Source organism: Balaenoptera physalus (genome assembly GCF_965194825.1).
Source record: "Balaenoptera physalus genome assembly, chromosome: 20".
NCBI classification, from domain to species: domain Eukaryota; kingdom Metazoa; phylum Chordata; class Mammalia; order Artiodactyla; family Balaenopteridae; genus Balaenoptera; species Balaenoptera physalus.
In genome coordinates, this window is record NC_138901.1 from 319856 (window position 1) to 337963 (window position 18108).

The following is an 18108-nucleotide window of genomic DNA, read 5'->3' on the forward strand; positions in this document are numbered from 1 at the left end:
TTTTTGAAGAGGTTTTATTTCAAACCACAGTCAGAGTCTAACCAGTTAAAAACTGCTTGTTGGGTCTCCCAGAAGCCAAGGAGGGGCTGTGCGGGTCACCAGGAAGGAGAGGGGGTCTGGCCATTCACACAGCTGAACACCCAGAACAGGTAGACGAACCACAGAGGACAGTCGGTGGGCTTATCAAGGACAACGGGGAACTCCAGCGGGAGGTCGGGCCTCTCCAAGCGCCTGTGCACCTGCCTTCCTCCTGCGTGGGGCAGGTCTGGACCACGGCCACTTGCTGGGTTCACCGCCCAGAGAAGTGCTCAGACAGGGCGGGCGAGCAGCTGTGCTGCCGGGGGTGTGGGGGGGCGGGGAGGGGCGGGTGGGAACGGGGAGAAGTAGCGCTCCCGCCTCCTTCTAGAATGTTCTGGGCTGGGGACAGCCCCGAGGAGGGTCGGGGCCCAGGAGGGCTAGTGCTCGGGCTCGGCGTCCATGCAGGACTCCCAGGGGTTCTGGGGCATCCGCGGCAGGGAGAAGAGCAGGAGGGCGAGGCCGCCTAGGAAGAGGAGGACGAAGGCCGCGCAGGCGCAGGCGAAGGACCAGGAGTAATAGTACTTGATCCAGATGGTGTCCTCGCTGTCGACCATGCGCTTCACCGACTGCCGTGTGACCTCTACCGAGACGAAGATGCAGAGACCTGGGGGCAGAGCTGGACTCAGGGCCCCGCTGGGGCTTCCGCGTGGGCTTCCAGGTGGAGACCCCGCCGGGGGAGGCGCGGGGGCGTGAAACGGCCCTGGGACTGAGGCCCCCATCGGGAAGCTGCAGAAGTGCTCCCTTTGCCTTTAGCGGCCTTGCGTTCCTTCCTGCGTTTCACTATTTCAAGGTTAACTGAAAGTTTTGTTAGTAACTAGCACCCTCCCTGCCTTGAGGTTTAAGTCTTGGTAAGAAATGGACAGATTGCCGAGATCTGCCCCCTCCCGGCCCACCAGCCCTGGCTGAAGCCCTGGGCAAGCTCGCCCCTGGGTGGAGCCTGGGAATCTGTCCCCACCCGGGCCCCAGGTAGGCAGGCGTGAGAATGGGGTCGAAGCATCCCCGCAGACCCGGCCCCCGGACGGGAGCCCCCGTCCTACCCGCGAAGGCGAAGAACATGGCTGCCGGCCTCAGCAGGTAACCCCGCTTCTTCCGGAAGGACAGGAGCGCGCAGGCGGTCCCCACGATGACGAAGCCCAGGCTGAAGATGGCGATGGCTGCGGCCGAGATGCTGTACTCTGCGGCACACGAGAGGGCGGGGATGCCGGGACCTCAGAGGGGGCCTCATCCCCTGCACCTTTCGTCACCACTGCTTGTGCCGCAGCCAGGTTAGTGACAGCACCGCATTCTACTGTTCCCTTTTCCCAGGTGAGAAAACTGAGGTCCGAGAGGTTAAATCACTCCTTCAGAGTCGCACAGTGGCTAAGGGGTGGGACCAGGACGTGCACACGACCTAATTCCTTCTCCCAGGTCAGGCACCAAACTGAAGTTCCTCCCTCCAGGGGCAGAGGCCTCGGAAGGAAGCGTGAGATTTGCGGCTGGAGACCTTTCTGGAGCAGAACCCTTCCTCCGAGTGTCAGGGCAGAAGGTGGCACTCAGGCTGGTGTGGTCTGTCCTGGGACTGACCAGCAGCCTCTGGAAGGATGACGGAGTGCGGCTTGTTACAGAGCTCGGTGCCCAAGAGGATCTGCGTGTGTGTGTGTGTCAGAGTGTGTGCACCTGTGCACGTGTGTGCATGTGTGCGTGTTTGCATATGTGGGCATGTGTGAGTGTGCATGTGTGTGCATACCCATGCCGCGTGCAGTCTTCTGTACACATGCACATGCGGGTCTCTACTCAGTCCAGGGGGTGCCTCCGAGCTCGGCGGTTCCCACAAGGCCCCCAGGGCACGTGTGCCCCAGTCCCCACCCTCTGATTCTCTGGGAGTGACTTATAGGCGAGGGAGGGACTCAGAGGGACTCCGCGCACACTCTGAGCCGCCAGCCCTGCAGACCGTTGCAGGGATCTTGCGTCCTGTTCCATCGTCAGAGCTCCTGTGACAGTGGCGTCCCTTGGGCTCTGTGGGCAAATGGACTCCTTCTGCCCTTTGGGAGCTACCAGGCAAGTCCCTTTCACAAACCCGCCCGAGCCCTGATGCAGGACGCTCAGGGTGCCTGGAGGCAGGTGAGGCTGTCTCGGGGCGCAGAGGGCGACCAGGCCGCTGCTCAGATGCATCGGGAGGGGCTGCTTGTCATCGAGACCCAGAAGTCGGGGCATTTGCGCCCGTGATTTTCCGGTTCAGCAGCGTGACGGGAGCCACTTTTCCTCCCCTCCCTGCTCTCCACACGGGCTCACCTTTCTGAGTGGTAACTTCGAAGATCTCCGAGCTCTCGCCTGGGTTAAAATGCCTGAAGTAGGAACAGTTTTTCTCTGCAAAGGAGGGAGACGGGCTATGAGTTGAGAGAAAGGGCTGCAGCCGGGGCAGGAGCTCAGCCGAGAGAGGGCGGGTGCCGTCCCCCAGGGGGCTTCTGCTCCCCAAACCCTGACTCTGGGCTGAAACAAACATCTTTCACCAACCCTGAGACCAAAACGCTGGTAGGAAAGGGGGTTGCATTAGAGGCTGGGAGATCATCAGGGAGCTGAGGCTGATTGAGTCCAGGGGGCAGAGAGCACTGGGGTACTGAGCCCATTAGGCAGACAGGGAAACTGAGACCCAGAGCTCAAGTCATCTGTTAGGGGGTACAGGACCCGTGGTCAACCAAGGGCCAAACAGTGGTTCTCAGCCAGGGCTGATGCTGCCCCCAGAGGACACTGGGCAGTGTCTGGATACGTTTTTATGTCACAACTGGGCAGGGCTGCTACCGGCATCTGGTGGGTAGAGGCCTGGGATGTGCTGAACATCATACCATGTACAGGACAGCCCCCTACAACATAGAATTACAGGCCCCAAATGTCAGTAGTGGTGAGGTTGAGAAACCCTGGTTCACATCCAGTCTAGGGCTGGGTTTCTTATCTGCATCCAGGCCCACCTGAGGCACTGGGTGTGACCTGGGAAGCAAAGTGTTTTTCAAGAACTTTCCAGGAGATTCTGATGTTCAGCCAGGTTTAGAAGCCTGGCTCGCAGCCCCTTAAAATGCCCTTCAAAGGGCTTTTCTGAGTAGGCCATCTATATGGACTTGGGTGAAGGGCAGAGAACCTCTAATTGAGGGCCAAATGTGATCAAAAGCTCATTTCATTAGGCCCTCAATGCCTGTGGCCATAGAAACAGCCCAGATAAGACCTCCCCAGGTGAGCTGCTTGGCCCACCTGATTAGTGTCAGAAAAGCCATAGAAGATCTGTGCTGGCAGTAGGACCAAAAATCTGGATTTGATGGGGGGCAGAGGAAGAACTCAGAACAAAGAAATTCACACTGATTTTCAATATAATTTCTCTTCCATTCTTCTCCTTTAATCTCTCTTATGACTAGATATACTGTAAAATCAAAGGATAGTCTTATTGCTTATTGAATACAGTTTAATATTCTATACTCTTGATTTAGGAAGTAGATGAATGGGTTATTTTATACTACTTTGTTTCTTTAAAAAAAAAAACTAAATTAGGTTGCTTTTTTTTTTTAAAGGAAACTTGATGGCAATGTTGGCATTTTTTTTTAATTTTATTTATTTATTTATATTGATTTTTGGCTGTGTTGGGTCTTCGTTTCTGTGCGAGGGCTTTCTCTAGTTGCAGCAAGCGGGGGCCACTCTTCATCACGGTGCGCGGGCCTCTCACTACCGTGGCTTCTCTTGTTGTGGAGCACAGGCTCCAGACGCGCAGCCTCAGTAGTTGTGGCTCACGGGTCTAGTCGCTCCGCGGCATGTGGGATCCTCCCAGACCACGGCTCGAACCCGTGTCCCTTGCATTGGCAGGCAGACTCTCAACCACTGCGCCACCAGGGAAGCCCATAGGTTGCTTTTTACTTCTGTGAGGCCCTTCATTGAATTCTTTTTCCTGTGGATCCTTGAACCTCAATAGAAAAACATCTCTGCTCCTAGTCTATATGGCATCTAGTTTGTGCATCCATTTCTTTACCTTCAGGCTACATTCAAATGATCACCAGGTGTCTGACGCCTAGCTTCTTTTGGAAACAAACCTGAGGTTTGCGAAGTCATAGCTTTCATTGGGGTCCAGGCTTCCATCTGCCTGACCTGTATAATCTTGTTCCACTGAAGCCTGTGGCCTCCCATTCCCCCTCCCCCAATGTCAGGGTCACTGCTGCTCCCCTAAGCCCAGGAAGAGAGTGACCCCGGGAGATGGAGCCCGGTTTAGCAGCAGTAAATGTTCCATGAGGTAAACAGCCTTTTCTTTGAGCTTCTATATTTAAATCACTTTCCTTTTGAGCTGAGTTACCTGGGGTGTGTGACTGCCACTGGTGATTCAGGATTGATGCTGTGCTTTTCTCTCTTGCAGCTTCTGGTGCTATTTTAAAGCATAATGGAACCCTCTTATATTTGTTAGATTATTAGCTATAGATTCTCTTGAATCCCTGCTTCAAAATGGCTCGTGCGGAGTCACAGGTCTCCTCGTGTCTCCCTCTGGACAGAGGAAAACTTCTGTTTCCTTCTTTAAGGGCCAATCTCGGTCATCATTGAAAACCCTCTGAAAAGAACTGACTGAATTCAAGTGTGTTTCACGGTCAGTTCCCTCCCTGACGACGCACAAGCCAAGTGAAAAGTGTTCGGCACGAAAGGCCCATCGAGAGCCCGGCCAAGGCCCAGCTGTCTGGCAGGTCCGCGTTGCCGAGGCTCCTCTTGCACAGGGAGAGTTCGGGGTGTCGGGCCCCCCCCACAGACACCGGGCTCCTGGGGGAGCCACCCTGCAGATTCGGGGGTGGGGACGTGGGCCCAGGTTCAGTCTTCCCCTCCCTCCCCTCCTCTCTCCAGTGCTCTCTCACATGGGCGCTGGGGGGCACCCACGCGGGGCACCTGGAAGCCTCCGCTTCTCTCTGATGTGGCTGGTCCTCGGGCTTGAGGAGGGGCGAGCCAACCCCGTCTGCTCTCTTGCACTTAGCACACGAGGAAGGCCAGCGGCCTCTGCGCTGACCAGGAGAAGCGTCCGCTGCAGGGCCCGTGGCTGCCCGTTGGAGGCCACGGCCCCTTTGTGGTCCCGTTCGGGTTAATCAGCTCGGGCACCTGCCAGTGTCACTCAAGAACTGCCCACGGTCCTGCTGGGATGGGCAGTCCCCGCCCCCGCCCCTTAGCCTGGGTGCTGTCTGGGTGAACCGCATCAAGGGCAACTTGAAAAGGAAGGACATTTGAGACGGGCCCCGCGTGGGTAGCAGGTGGGAGGGAGAGGCTGCGTGCAGACTATGAGCCTTCTCGCCTCTGCCTCTCTGACGTCCCTCTACCCCGTGCCCCCAGCCTACATCCCACTTGCTCAGGACCTGCAGCTTTGCCTTGATGGGCTCCAGCCCCTTCACTGGGCAGAGGGAGCAAGGGCTTTGGACCAGGTTGGCGGAGACACCAAGGCCGGGGTGGTGACCTGGGGCCATAATTAGCAGCTCCGAGGCTCCTGCAGCCTCCTTGTCTCTGCAAATGGCTCACAGTGATTTTAGTATTTGTATTTCTTTTTTTCTGTGTTTCTACCATGAACAGTCATAAGACTCAGTGATCTAAAAACTTTAAGTGGATTATTCCTTTAAAAAAATGTCATAAATCAGTTACTGGGGTTGGAATATTCGGCTAACCGAAGATTCTGATTAAGGGAGGGACTATGTATGCAGAACCATATCTGTGCCAAGTTCAAAGAACTAGAACAGAAGGCACATTTAACGCCAAGCTGAACTTGAGTTAATATGGATCTTTCTCTGATAGTTGGCACAGCTTGTATGATTAGGGGACGCCTCTGGGTTCTCAGTGAGAATGTATCAACCCAATGCTCGTTGATGCAGACTTTAATATATATATAAAAAAAAAAAAAACCTTGTTGATTTGCACAAAACCAAGGGAACAAGTGCTCTGAGGGTCAGAAGAAATGTTTCACCCACTTGTTACTTGCATCAAGGCCAGGGTTATCTTCACCCTTTTGGTAAAAGCAGTGCTTGATTCTCCCGATAGTGGTTTCTCTGTGCTCTGTGTTCCCCCATCCCTCTGATTGAAAGGGGCTGGAGAAATCCTCAAGACCTGACCCCAGAGCTTCAGAGCATTGCTGTTGTATGGGGGAGAAGTCTAGTTATGGCCAGTCTCCAGCATGGGCTCCTGCGGATGGGAAAGGGAGCCTCTGAGATTCTTGAAGTCAGTAGTGTCATGTTCTTTCATTTGGCTCCAGTCCTGCCCCACGTACTAGAAGAGAAGATGGGCCACTAGAGAAACTGGGCACTGCTGCTGCCTTGTGCTAAGGAGGCAGAGTCTGAAAAGAAACAACATTCCACGCAGCCCAAGGGCAAGGGATGACCTTTCTGAGGATTCATCTGGGCTTTCAGACAAGCAGCCTCTTCCGACACCTGGGAAGCCCCTGCTCTCGTTCTGGAGACATTGGAATTGACCTCAGGTGCTCATGCGGTGCGTGGCAGTCCTTCTAAGACTCGTGGTCAGTGGAAAACCCAAGTTAGGCAATTTGTGTCCTCAGAGCCTCCAGCTTTCTATGGCTGAGTGGGACCTTGAAAAGCTTCCTCTATTTCACCAGCTCTCGATGCAGCTTCCTCTAAATCACGTCATGTCAAAGCTGGTCTCTCATGTGTTTGCTTGGGTCAGCAGCTTTTGGGAATATGGTGTCTGCATGTGCCGTGGAGGGTGTGGGGAGGGACTGGAGAGCAAGGAGACTCTGGATTTGAGACTTTAGCCCCGGGAAGGCCGCTCTGAGCCTCAGTTTTCTCACGCGTAGAATGAGAACCCCCTGCCTCCTCACCGGGTTGTTGTAATAAGTAGTAGAATGTAGCAACTAAGGTGAACTTTAGGGGTACGAGTCCTGGCTGCTCTGCCATGGTGACTGTGTGACCTTGGTCAGATCACTCAACTTCTTAGTCCCTTGTTTATCTGTAAGATTGGATGATGATAATAGTATCACATTGTAAAGGATTTTGTGAGGATTTGATGACCCTGATTACTGTCATCTATCTATCTATCTATCTATCTATCTATCTATCTATCTATCATCTATCTATCTATCTATCTATCCATCATCATCTGTCATCCCACTGCCTTCCGGCCTCCATGGTTTCTAGCAAAAATAAGCTGTTTAATCTTACTAAGAATTTCTTGTATGTGATGAGTTGCTTCCTCTTGTTGCTTACAAAATTCTCTGTCTTTATCTTTCAATGGTTTGATTATGATGTGCCTAGGTATGAATTTATCCTGCTTGGAGTTCATTAAGCTTCATGAATTTGTAGATTAGTTTGTAGATTTGTTTTTCATCAAATTTGGGAAATTTTCAGCCATTATTTTTCACGTAACCTTCCTGCTCCTCCCCCGCCCCCACCTCTCTCCCTCTCTCCTCTTTTTCTGAGACTGCTATTATGCATATGTTAATACATTTGATACTGTCCCACAGGTCTCTGAGGCTCTGTTCATTTTTCTTCATTTTTTTTTCCTGTCTGTTCCTTAGACTAGCTAATCTCAACTGACCTATCTTCAGGTTCACTGGTTTTTTTTCTTCTATCTGCTATATAACCCCTCTAGTGAATTTTTCATTTCAGCTGTTGTACTTCAAAACTCCAGAATTTCTCTTGGGTCTTTTAAAAATCGTTTATATCTCTTTATTGATATTCTCTATTTCATGAGATATCATTCTCATCTTCATTTTAGTTCTTTAAACATGGTTTCTTTCAGTTCTTTGTATCTAAAATAGCTGATTTAAAATCTTTATCTAGTAAGTCCAATATCTGGGCCTCCTTAAAGATCTATTGGCTGCATCCCCCATCCTGACCCCCACCCCATGTATGCGCCCTGCTTTTTTAGTTCTTTGTGTGCCTTGTAATTTTTTTAATTTAAAATTTAAAACTCAACATTTTAAACAATATAATGTAGCAACTCTGGAAATTAGATGTCCACTCTTCCCCAGGGTTTGCTCCTGTGACTGTTGGCTACTGTTGCTTGTTAAGTGATATTTCTGAATTAATTTTGTGAAGTCTGTATTCACGTACGGCCACTGAAATCTCCTCTGCTCAGTTAGTTTGGTGGTCAGCTCACAGAGATTTCCTAAAATGCTTGGAACCAACACATCTCCCAGTGTTTACTGAGGGGCTTTGTGCTAAGCAGAGGACCAAGCATTCAGCTAAATAGCCTACATTTCTGCCTTAGTCTTTTTTTTTCTTTCCCTCCCTCCCTTCCCTTCCTTCCTTCCTTTCCGCCTTCCTTCCTCCCTCCCTCTCTCTCTCTCTCTTTCTTTCTTTCTTTTCTCACACAGCTGTTGGTTTTCAAGGCTATGACAGAGTCGGGGAGGGGAGAACAGGAATAGTGCGCGTTAAGACACCACAAAGCTCATTGTTCCCACTGAGATTCACCAGTTTTTCTTGAATAAGCACTTGCTGGATTGCTGCAAGACTGGTTAATTTCTAGAGTTCTGAAAAAGTTTATTCTGACCATTTTGGCTAATCTTCTCATTGTTTTTATGGAGAAGAGGATTTTTAGAGGTTCTTACTCTGTCATTTTTTCTGATGTCATCCAAAGTTAATATATGTAAGGCACTTAAAAAAACAATGTTTGGGGGACTTCCCTGGTGGTCCAGTGGTTGAGAATCTGCCTTCCAATGCAGGGGACACAGGTTGGATCCCTGGTCGGGGAACTAGGATCCCACATGCCGCGAGGCAACTAAGCCCACGTGCTGCAGCTACTGAGCCCTCGCGCCTCAACTAGAGAGCCCATGTGCCAAAAACTACAGAGCCCACGCGCTCTGGAGCCCGCACGCCACAACTAGAGAGCCTGCTTGCCACAACAAAGACCCCTTGTGCCACAACTAAGACCCAATGCTGGCAAAAATAAATAAATAAATAAAATAAATACTTAGGAAAAAAAATGTTTGGCAGACAGTGCTATGTTTGTATTTGCAGTTGTTGATGTTGTTATTAATAAATGAGAGAACACAAATGAACGCTGTTCCTCCCTCTGGAAAAGAGTGATGCAACAGAGCACAGGAAGGATGGGTGGGGAAGGAAAAAGATGTCCACTTGCAGAGAAAGGAGGGAAGAAGGCAGGAATACACTTCGGAAGCTTGTTGGGGGTAAGGCAGTGCTCACAAGTACGGAAGGTATGATTCTCTCTGGACCAGGATAAGACAGCCTGGAGACAGAGTCTGCTCAGGCTCAAGGCCAAACCATGCCGGCTCGTCCCTTGTGGCTGGTCCACTCGCCTCCCTCCCGCCTGTCTCCTTGTATAGACTCACCTCACCTCTCTCTTCTCCTGCTCTGTAAACTCACCAGGCTTTAAAAGGCTGGCGCCAAGGACAGGTGGACAGGACCTTGTGCGTTCCCATGCATGGTCCCTGGAGACTCTGCCCTGCCCTGCCCTGCCCTGCCCAGGGGAGTTGGCTGGATGAGGCACCTGTCTATGGGTGTGCTCAGCAGTGGCTGAGGGGCGTGGGCATCTGGGCTACGTGATACCCTTCAAGCACATGTCTGTGCCTGTTAAAGCCCTCAGGCCTGGGACTTGGTGTTTCCAAGACAGCTGGGTGTTTATGAGTCTTCCGGGTGTCCAGTAGGAGCGAGCAGGGCAGGGGTTTCCTGGAGCCAGCAGGAGGGGAAGGAAGAGGAAGGAGCGAAGTGGCAGAAAGGGGTTTGGGCACCTTCCTCCCCACATGGACTGCAAGATCTTCGGGGACTTAGCAGTGACTTTCTTGAAGGTAAGGGCTCAAGGAACAGCCCGTCTGATAACAGAGGGCATAATTCTGAAAACCAGGTGGGATGCTTCACTCACCCTGGTCCACTGTCACCTTGGAGTGACAGCTGTAAGCACTGGAAGGGACTTTATGTTGCTGAGCCCAAGATCCGTATTTTATAGGAAGAAGCAGAGGCTGTGATGGGCTTTGTCAAGCCCCATAGTCCTTTGGGGGTCGTGGCCTCTGATTCCCTGCACAAGCCTCTTTCCTCAGCACCCACTCTGTTTGCTATGCATGGGGAGGGCTCCACGTCTGCGGAACAGACTAGCCACCCTCATACCGGGTGTTCTGGACAAAGAGCTCTCCTTCAATGTGTGCTTCGCTCACACGGTAGGAAATCGAGGACGGCATCTAAATCACAGTGGAAGGAAACACTTTCTAATTCTGAAGGGGCCCTGGGTCAGGGAAGATGTGCAGGAGGACCCACAGTTCTGGCAAAAAGGCAGGTGGCTGGTCCACAGCCCGGTCCTGCCGCACAAACACGCGAGCTGTGCCCAGGAGGGACTCCCGCTTGGTTTCGTGCTCTTGCCGTCTTGACATTCTTAATAATCGTGACAAGGAGTCCTGCATTTTCATTTTGCACAGGGCCCTGTAAGTTCTGTGGCCGATCCTGTCTACACCGCAGCCTGGAGGCTGGAGAATGAACCGCCCCCCTCCCCCGCGCCGGGGGTCCCTTTCACCCGAGGACAGGGGCCTGTGTCTGCAGGGAGAGGGTGGGGCCTGGTGCACCCGGAGCCCTAGTCTGGTTTCTTTGCTGAGCCTCTGCCCGCCTGTCCAGACCTCCGCTCTGGGCGCCGAGCCCCGAGCCCCAGCCGGACGCAAACAGCTGGGGCCGGACGCCCTCACTGCCAGGCCGCCGCGGGCCACCGGCTGAACCGCGCGCCGCCCAGCTCGCGCCCCCGGGCCCACGGGCGCGTGGCTTTCCCGGGACGGACCCGGACGGGCAGGAGGGGGGCTGGGGAGGGTACGTTACCCCCAGGCAGGGTGATGGGTCCGCAGCTCCTGTCCCTGCCGTCGCCCGGCACGATCCGCTTGGTGCAAATCCGCCAGAGGCCGAAGTGCGCCACCTGGCAGCTGGCGTTCCGGTGCTCCACGTGGGGGCTCAGCACTGCCCAGTGGTCGGTCACCACGGCCACCAGCGCCAGCACGATGCCCGCCAGCACGCAGAGGAGGGTCAGGCGGACCTTCAGGGCCTCGGTCTGCGGCATGGCGGTGGCGGAGCGGCGGGCGCTGGGGCAGGTCCGGCGGCCGCGTCCTCCCGGGCAGGTGGCGGTCGGGCCGGGGCGGCCGCAGCTGTTCAGTGTGCCCGGCGGGGCCGGAGGGGGCCGGCCGTGGGCGGGGGGGCGCTGGACGGGCCGAGCAGCTGCCCAGACGTGTCAGCGGCCTGAGGAGGCTTCTATTAATGCCCATCCCGGCGCCTGGCCCAGGACGGCTGCTCCTCGGGTTTCAGGGCCGTCTTCGCTCCTGGAGCCAGAAGCACGCTGTGGGGGGGGGGGGGGACGGCGCTGACGTGACTGCAGGGCTCTCCTCGGGGTACCTGAGCTGGGAGGGGCGAGGGGCGAGGGGCAGGCAGCCGGGCCCGGCTGTGCGAGCATCTTCCTTCTGGGGCTGAAAGGACCCCGGGGGGCGCAGACTGCGTAGCCTCTGGCCTTGCACCGGGCGGGCCGGTCACGGGTGGCGGGGGCGTGAATGGGTCCTCGTCCGGGGGTCTGGGGGGAGCCTGCCGAGCGACACGTCGGGGATGCCCAGCCCGGGGCCTCTGGAGCCCACCGCCCAGGTGGGCGCTCCAGCCCTGAACCCCACCACACCCCAAACGGCAGGAGGACCTCCGGTGGCTCCGGAGCCTCGCATCAGCTCGCACTATTTCCTTATCAATTCTCTTTCCATCCCCCCGGTGAGGTCTAGAAGAAAAGCTCTGTCTGGGGTTAGTAAGTCTTTAACACCTTTCTGATGCTTGTAAATCCAAGACTAGCCTAGAGAGGACAAAAAACCCAGCTGGGGGCTTCCCTGGTGGCGCAGTGGTTGAGAATCTGCCTGCCAATGCAGGGGACACGGGTTCGAGCCCTGGTCTGGGAAGATCCCACATGCCGCGGAGCAACTGGGCCCGTGAGCCACAATTACTGAGCCTGCGCGTCTGGAGCCTGTGCTCCGCAACAAGAGAGGCCACGATAGTGAGAGGCCCGTGCACCGCGATGAAGAGTGGCCCCCGCTTGCCACAACTAGAGAAAGCCCTCGCACAGAAACAAAGACCCAACACAGCCATAAATAAATAAATAAATAAACAAACCCAAAGTTAAAAAAAAAAAAAAACCCAGCTGGATTTGACTGTGGTGCTGTTGGCACTGTACCCTTTTAGTTGCACCTTCTATTAATGGCAGGTAATAAAGATTTTCCAGTTACATTGTCATTTACAAAATAAATATACTTAAGTAGGAAGAGCAGAAGTAGGTCGATTTACAGGTGACTATTAAGAAGCTAAGGGGCGTGTGCTGCCACAGAGGACACGTGGGGTTTGGGGACCGCCTACCCACACCCCCTCCACCCCAGGGCCGGCACTCCAGGCTGGAGCCCCTACACCCCTCCCGGGCTTCTGCATCTGCTTTCTCAGGTCACCAGGGGCCTCTTTTGGGGTGTATCCAAGAAGCTGATGCATGGCCAGGAAGAGACCCCTGAGCTGGGCAGGGGTTTGACCTCTAAAATCCTGGCCTCTGGTTGACACAGCTTACAGAAAGACTGCATGTGTGAGGAGGAACATCCAGGGGTCCAGCCGTGAGGTCACAGACTGCTAATAACAATGCTGGTCACAGTGAGAGCTCAGCCTCAGTGAGTGCTTACTACCTACCAGGCCCTCCGCTAAGCCTTTCCATACCACTGCAGTTAATCTTCACACCAGTCCATGAGGTGAAGACAACTCTCACTCCCATTTTACAGATAAGGACCCAGACGCTCAGAGACATGAAGTAACTTGTCCAAGGTCACACAGCAGGTAAATGGTGAAGCCAGGTTTCAGAACCCAGAGCCCAAACTCTTAACCAGTGGTTGGAGCTGGGAGGAACTTTTGAGATCTATTCTGACTGTAGGGGAGGAAAAATATCTTTGTCCTCTGCCCTAACGAAAGACAAATTGACAAGAGAAAAGTATGCAAATTAATGGGGTTTTTTAAATTAATTAATTTATTTTTGGCTGTGTTGGGTCTTTGTTGCTGTGCGCGGGCTTTCTCTAGTTGCGGCGAGCGGGGGCTACTCTGCATTGCGGTGCACGGGCTTCTCATTGCGGTGGCTTCTCTTGTTGCAGAGCACGGGCTCTAGGCGTGCGGGCTTCAGTAGTTGCGGCTCGTGGGCTTCAGTTGTTGTGGCTCGTGGGCTCAGTAGTTGTGGCTCACTGGCTCTAGAGCGCAGGCTCAGTAGTTGTGGCGCATGGGCCCAGCTGCTCCGCAGCATGTGGGATCTTCCCGGACCAGGGCTCGAACCCATGTCCCCTGCATTGGCAGGTGGATTCTTAACCCCTGTGCCCCCAGGGAAGTCCTAATGTAAGTTTTATGTGGCACAGGAGTCTTCGTAAAACATGAAGACCTAAAGAAACTGTTAAACTTGAGCCTTTTCTTTTTGAGTAGTGTATTTATTGTAATAATTTTTTTTCCCTGAATGAAAACATGTTCATTATAAAAATGCAACTACATACATGTATATGGAGAAGAAAAGAGATACTTGCTCTTTTTGTATTCCTCATCTGTACTACCCCTTTCCTCATCCAGAGACAAACGCTGTTCACAATTTATACCTGAGCGTTTTAATGCATGCTGTGTGTGATGAAGAGTGGGTACAGGGACTTCCCTGGTGGTCCAGCGGTAAAGAATCCGCCTTCCAATGCAGGTTCGATCCCTGGTCGGGGAATTAAGATCCCACATGCCGCGGGGCAGCTAAGCCTGCGCGCCACAACTACAGAGCCCACGCGCCCTGGAGCCCATGCACCACAACTAGAGAGAAGCCCGCACACCGCAACTAAGACCCAACACAGCCATAAATAAATAAGTAAGTAAATAAATAAATATTTTTAAAAAAAGAGTGGGACATACAACAGGACAAAAGAAGTGAGCGAAGGGCAGGAAACTGGTTGGGGGGGTGGGAAGCAAGGTCTGTTCATTCAGATGCTCCTCTGCATTTGTGGGACATCTGCTCCTTTCTTCTGGGCATAAGGAGGGCACCTCTCACGTGAGTGTCTCATGACCTGCTTCAGGGGAGGGTCAGAGAGGCCTTCCTGCACCTGCCTTTTCTCCAATTCCTTCAGTTCAAATGTGCGGTATGCCAAGGTACCATATCTTGGGGCAGCGTGTCCTGAACCCCCTTGTGACTGATTAAGGAACCTGTGGCCTAGAGACAGGACGTCACAGACCAGGACCTCTGTGAACAAGCACAGGGCAGAGACCTCGGGGCTCCAGCCACGGACCGGCCTGAACCTCTGCATCACACACCAGCCCCTCATCCAAGCTGTAATCTCCCGACAGCGTCTCTCTGAACCTTCCTCACCTCTGCCCCCTCCTCCCCCTGCCCGCATCCCCCACACCCGTCACAGCCCAGTGACCTGCCGGCACCTGTCACGGCTCGCTTCAGCTCAGAGAGTGCCCGTGTGCCTTCAGGCAGCTGCCCCCGAGAGCACTCTTGGAAGTTGGCACGTGACGCGCGGCCTCAGGCCCCTGGCATCGCCCCTGTGGGCCCGGCTCCAGGGCCCAGGCGGCCGGGGTCTCAGGGGGCGCTGGGTAGCCTGATGCGGACCCGCGGTGTGCCAGGGACCCCAGCCCAGCAGCAGGTGAAGAGCAAGAAGTAGATGCTGGAGCTTTAGGACTGACCATCCAGGAAGAAGCGCATTTCCTGGTGTGGTGGGCGTGGCACCCTAAGCTTACCAGCGCCGGGAGCCCCCCGAGGTCTCCGAGAGCATCCTCGGGGGGCCTGGCCCGCAGGCGCGCTCAGCCTCGGCCACAGCAGCACCGCAGGCCCCTCCGAGAAGCCAGGCTGCCTGCTCTGCTCCCCAGGCCTCGCCGGGCCGGGTGGGGGGGCTCCGTGGAGGCCGGAGCTGGGCCACGCCAGCAGCCTTCACTAAGGCCCTACCCTTCCCCGGGGACTGGCCTGTGGGTGCGGGAGCCAGCAGGCTGCAGGGTCGGAGCCCTGCCCTGCCGTCCGCCAGCTGCGTGGCTTTCAGCCAGTTAACCTCTAAACGCCTTTTCCTCTAGGACTTGAGATAATGCACTTCAGCAGCTCAGCCCGCGGTAGATGCTACGTACTGAATTAGGTCCCCCTTAAATGCGTACGTTGAAGCCCAAACCCCAACCGGATGGTATTGGGAGGTGGGACCTTCAGGAGGTATTTAGGTTTCGATGAGGTCACGAGGGTGGGGCGCCCGTGACGGATTATAAGGACAGACGCCAAAGAACTTGCTGTTTCTTCTCCTCTGCCACAGGAGGACTTCGCGAGAAGGCAAAAAAGCCCGGAAGAGGGCTCTTACCAGAACCCAGCCGTGCGGCACCATGATCTAGGGCTTCCAGCCTCCAGAGCTGTGAGAAAACACATTTTGTTCTTTAAGGCGTTCGTTCTGTCACGGCAGCCTGAGCCGACTGATGTCGTTGGCAATTTGTCCAGCTTGGTTATTGCTACGACTGTTGCTTATAGACTACAGATGAATCAGCTTTCTCTGACGGGCTGTAAGCTTCTGGAGACTATATTATGTACTCATTCTGGGTTCCCTCAGAGAACCCCCTGGATTTGAGCCCAGGGTTGGCTCTTCATAAAGGTTTGTTGAATGACGGATGGATGGATGGACAGATGGGCTGAAGGAAGGGCACAGAAGCTCAGATAACTGACTCCACTAGATGAGCCAAAGGACGTTTCCATGGCCACAGGAGCATAACAAATGGCAGCTCGGGCTAACCCAGTACAGCTTGGACCAGAGGCTAATGTACTTCCAGGTGCTGAGGGGCAGCCCAGGAGGGCACCACTGCCACCTGTGTGATCAAGTGCACGAGGGAGAGCCGACATTTTCTGCAGACATTCTTCAGATAGAGATGCTGCACTCAGCCCATCGGGAGTTGTCTGCACTTCACTCGTCCAGAGGAACCAGCTTCCATTTGTCCCAAAAGACTGCTCTTTTTCCAAGAAGGACCAGACATAATTGAGGGAAGGAAACACCTCCCAGAAGGGGGCCTCATTTGGAGCTGGGGCCAGGGCACACCTGGGTGGGGGAACCCTCTTCAGAAACGTGTTGATCTGATTTTGAGCTCAGGCTTCGTTAGGCTGAGAAATGGCCTTGGGTGTATGTCTTAAAAGACTATAAAACAAGGCGCCACCCTGCTGTCTCAACCTCTTTTCGCAGCTTCATCTCCCTCCCTGCAAGGTTCAGCGTGGACCTTCTGTCGCCTCAGGCCTGCCGTCCCCAGTTCTAACCTGTGAGCCAAGAACGGTCTCTGCCTCTGTCCAGGGGCCCAGACTTCTCCCGTCTGCAAACTCAGAGATCCCATCGCTCGACCTCTGCTTCCATCATCACATCCCCTTCTCTGACTCTCCTGCATCCCTCTTTCCCTTAAATGGACCCTTGTGATCATGTGGGGTCCCCCCAGATAATCCAGGACAATCTCCCTGTCTCAAGATCCGTAATTCAATCACATCTGCAGAGTCCCTTTTGCCACGTAAGGTGACATAGTCGCAGGTTCCGGGGATTAGGACACGGACATCTTTGGGGGCCACTATTCTGTGTGCCACACGCACTGACTTATGGTTTCCTTGATTTTTTCTGGCATCGCCTTGCAGCTCAGGTGCAGGGATGGAGAAGGTGGGAGGTGACACTGAAGGAGGGCTGGGGCTCTTCCAGGGGGAAAAACTAGAAGGAAGAGGCCGAGGGAACTGAGGGCAAGTGTGGGTTTAAAGGATGATTTGTCAGGTCTGGTTAGGATTGGTTAGGTCATGGTTAGGGTCGCCCCGCGACCTGGAAATGTCACCGTGTTGGGAGAAAATGGAGAGGTCAAGACCCTGAAGGGCTTGGTGAGGTTGCAAAGCGGGTATAGTGGGGGGATGTGCAAAGGAACTGGGCGCAGTGGAAGCTGTGGTCACAGGAGGATGGGGGCCCTGATGATCTGGCGGGGGGGACAGTCAGGGGAGGTGGTGAGATCCAGGCTGGGGATGAAGGTGAGTGGACACGACAAGGTCAGGTGGTCCCTGGAGGTGCACAGGCCGGAGAGCTGAGAGGCCAGGAGTCGGAGTGTTGGCCCCATGGACGTTGACGTGGCAGGACTTGGGCTGCAGAGGAGGCCTCGCGCCAGAGCGGAAGCCTCTGATGGCGTGAAGGAGAAGCCGGGAGGGCGTTCATGAGGTGACAGTGGTGAGAAAGCGCTCGCGGGGTCTGCCCAGGCCCTCTGAGAAGGCTCTTCCCCAGGAGGGTGGAGGAGCGATGGTCTGGAGCTGTCAGCATCCCCCCACTCTCCTCTCCTGCAGTTAGAAGTCCAAGGACATGAGTTCAGAACCTCCTCTGATCGCAGGCTTCTGTTCCTGAGGTTGCATCGGCAGTTTTGTTGGGCGCTGCAAGTTTAAAGGTGTCTGAATCAGGTGTATCTGCCCCACAGCTTCCTCTGGATCCTAAGGTCCCTCAGATCTCCCTTCTCCCTTTCCAGCCCCACACCTCTTGGGACTGAGGATGGGGCCGGGCAGCCTGCGTGTTACACTGGGACCCTGGCAGGGAAGCCCAGAAGGAGGGCGGGGAAAAGGAGAGTCCTTGGGGGAAAAGAAGGTTTCATCTGTCCCGGGAGGACAGTTCCAGAGGACACAGTGGAGACGGAAGGTGAAAGGGAGGGTCGGCGGGTGGAGAAGCCTGCAGAGACTAGGGGGCCAGAGTGCATCTTCCCAAATGGCTGCAGCTGCCTTCCTGCTCTCGCACGTTCCTCCGGAACATGCCGCTCCCCGTCAACAAGAGGAGTCCCTTCCTCTCCCCTTGACCTCAAGCAGGCTTTCGACTGGACGCTTCAAGTGCAGCGGGAGTGACGCTCTGTGACCTCTGAGACTCCCACTGTTCCCTCTTGCTCTGGGGACACCCGCCCTTGGACCTGGCCACCGTGCTGTGAGAAGCCTCGTGTGTAGACATTCAGGCTGAAAACTGGAGCCAAGGTCTTTGTCAGCAGCCAGCATCACCCGCCAGGCCTGTGAGCCGAGCGGCCTGAGATGATTCCAGCCCCCACCATCGGGCACCGAGTCTTCCAGCCGAGGCCCCAGGCACAGGAGCAGAGC

The 18108-nt window shown here is 54.6% G+C and overlaps 1 protein-coding gene across 2 annotated transcripts; it reads right to left on the reverse strand.

Annotated features, from left to right (window-relative positions):
- CACNG1 (calcium voltage-gated channel auxiliary subunit gamma 1) lies at nt 1-11170 on the reverse strand. Of its 2 annotated transcripts, XM_082441968.1 has the most exons (5): nt 10818-11170; nt 4385-4453; nt 2350-2424; nt 1116-1253; nt 1-682 (listed from the first exon to the last, which is right to left on the reverse strand). In XM_082441968.1, the coding sequence occupies exons 1-5, from the start codon at nt 11050-11052 to the stop codon at nt 456-458; spliced, it is 744 nt and encodes a 247-aa protein (XP_082298094.1). In that variant the 5' UTR covers nt 11053-11170; the 3' UTR covers nt 1-455. The 2 variants fall into 2 exon arrangements, with proteins under 2 accessions (XP_082298094.1, XP_082298095.1); XM_082441969.1 differs by lacking the exon at nt 4385-4453 and having other exon boundaries at nt 10818-11164.
- Nucleotides 11171-18108: the final 6938 nt, after the last annotated feature.

Excerpts from the sequence above, each read along its gene's own strand:
- CACNG1 (XM_082441968.1), bottom strand. The coding sequence starts at position 11,052 with ATGCCGCAGACCGAGGCCCTGAAGGTCCGCCTGACCCTCCTCTGCGTG. Across the intron at positions 4,454-10,817 it reads ACCCATCACCCTGCCTGGGG|CACCAGAAGCTGCAAGAGAG; the intron begins GTAACGTACCCT and ends GCTTTAAAATAG. Across the intron at positions 683-1,115 it reads CATGTTCTTCGCCTTCGCGG|GTCTCTGCATCTTCGTCTCG; the intron begins GTAGGACGGGGG and ends CTCTGCCCCCAG.